The 1,388-nt window shown below is 43.8% G+C and overlaps 1 protein-coding gene across 2 annotated transcripts in view; it reads right to left on the bottom strand.

Moving 5' to 3' along the window:
• Positions 1-1,102, bottom strand: part of tmem87b (transmembrane protein 87B) — an 8,627-nt gene extending 7,525 nt beyond the window's left edge. The window contains exons 1-2 of one of the 2 annotated variants that reach the window (XM_031579368.2): positions 824-1,102; positions 558-619 (exon numbers count right to left, since the gene is read on the bottom strand). In XM_031579368.2, the coding sequence (XP_031435228.1) occupies positions 558-608 (51 nt within the window). In that variant the 5' untranslated portion in view covers positions 609-619; positions 824-1,102. The remainder of the gene's footprint in view (positions 1-557; positions 620-823) is intronic. The other variant, XM_031579367.2, reaches the window with a different exon arrangement.
• Between the last annotated feature and the right edge of the window lie 286 nt (positions 1,103-1,388).

Here is a 1,388-nt window from a genome sequence, read left to right as displayed (position 1 = left end):
GTTAAGTCTTTAGGACTCTAGGAAGGGATTTTTTTTCTAACTAAGCTTTGTCACGCATAGCGTCATCTAACTAAGCTTCGTCACGCATAGCGTCATCTAACTAAGCTTCGTCACGCATAGCGTCATCTAACTAAGCTTCGTCACGCATAGCGTCATCTAACTAAGCTTCGTCACGCATAGCGTCATCTAACTAAGCTTCGTCACGCATAGCGTCATCTAACTAAGCTTCCTCGAGCATAGCGTCATCTAACTAAGCTTCGTCAGGCATAGCGTCATCTAACTAAGCTTCGTCACGCATAGCGTCATCTAACTAAGCTTCGTCACGCATAGCGTCATCTAACTAAGCTTCGTCACGCATAGCGCGATAATCGAATCCAGGGATGAGAGGAGTGGCAGAGAAATTACGCTGCCTTGAGTTCCACAGCTGATTGGAATTGTAAAAGACCACAGAATCACACTAACTACCAGAGAGCGCACAACCACAACTCTATGGTGAAGGACTGGTCCATCTCAGGGAAAAGAGGGGGGTTATTAGAATGATAAAAAAAAACACTCACTATCATCAGGGGCCACTCGGTGATAGAGATGAAGCCGTGTGTGCCCTTCATCACCACACTGACTGAAGGCAGATAAACAAACAAACAAACAAACAAACAAACAAACAAGAGAAGTGACTTTGGGGGTCTTTCCAGATCACAGGAAAGGGGAGGGAAGGGTGTATGTACAGTGCATGCAATCAATAGTCTGTCCTGCATGCAGCGGGCGCCTGGTAGTTTGGATATAGCCGCAGCTTAGCACGCAGACCTACAGCGTTCCTGCTCACCTGTTAAATTCCAGTCCGACTCTGGCTTGGTCGACGTTATCTTCACCACCAGCAAGTAAGGGCCGTCTCTCCATGTGGTCGCGATTACATCAGCCTTTAGAAAGACAGCCTTCGTCAAATAAGGGGAATTTCATGGACTGCGAACTTCTTACTTATATTATCTTAATATTTATTTAGTATTACACAGAATGTGATTTGGAATTCACTGCAACGAATGCAATATAATATAGTGCATAAAATAATGAAATTAAAACCTTTCACGGTTACAGAATTATTTACAGAATCTTTCATGAAATGGTGAATTACCGGAAGTCCTTGTTTGTCAACCTCTTCGGTTAGCCACCTGGTGTCGTTTTCATTCTAATTTGACACAAATGAGAGACATGTGGACGTGCAGAGAAGGTTCAGGAATGCTAAAAGCCCTTAAAGCACATGTTTGACCTCAGGGCCCTCTCACCTGTACGCCATTCTCTGACGGTGGTTTTACATCGCGCGGTTCTGCTTTGGTTTTCTAAGGAGAAAAATGACATAGAAAAGTTACTCCTTAAAGGGAAATATATCAAAC

Source organism: Clupea harengus, chromosome 13 (assembly GCF_900700415.2).
Source record: "Clupea harengus chromosome 13, Ch_v2.0.2, whole genome shotgun sequence".
Taxonomy (NCBI): Eukaryota; Metazoa; Chordata; class Actinopteri; order Clupeiformes; family Clupeidae; genus Clupea; species Clupea harengus.
Note: the sequence above shows the minus strand (reverse complement) of the source record. Positions and strands in the feature narration are given on the sequence as shown.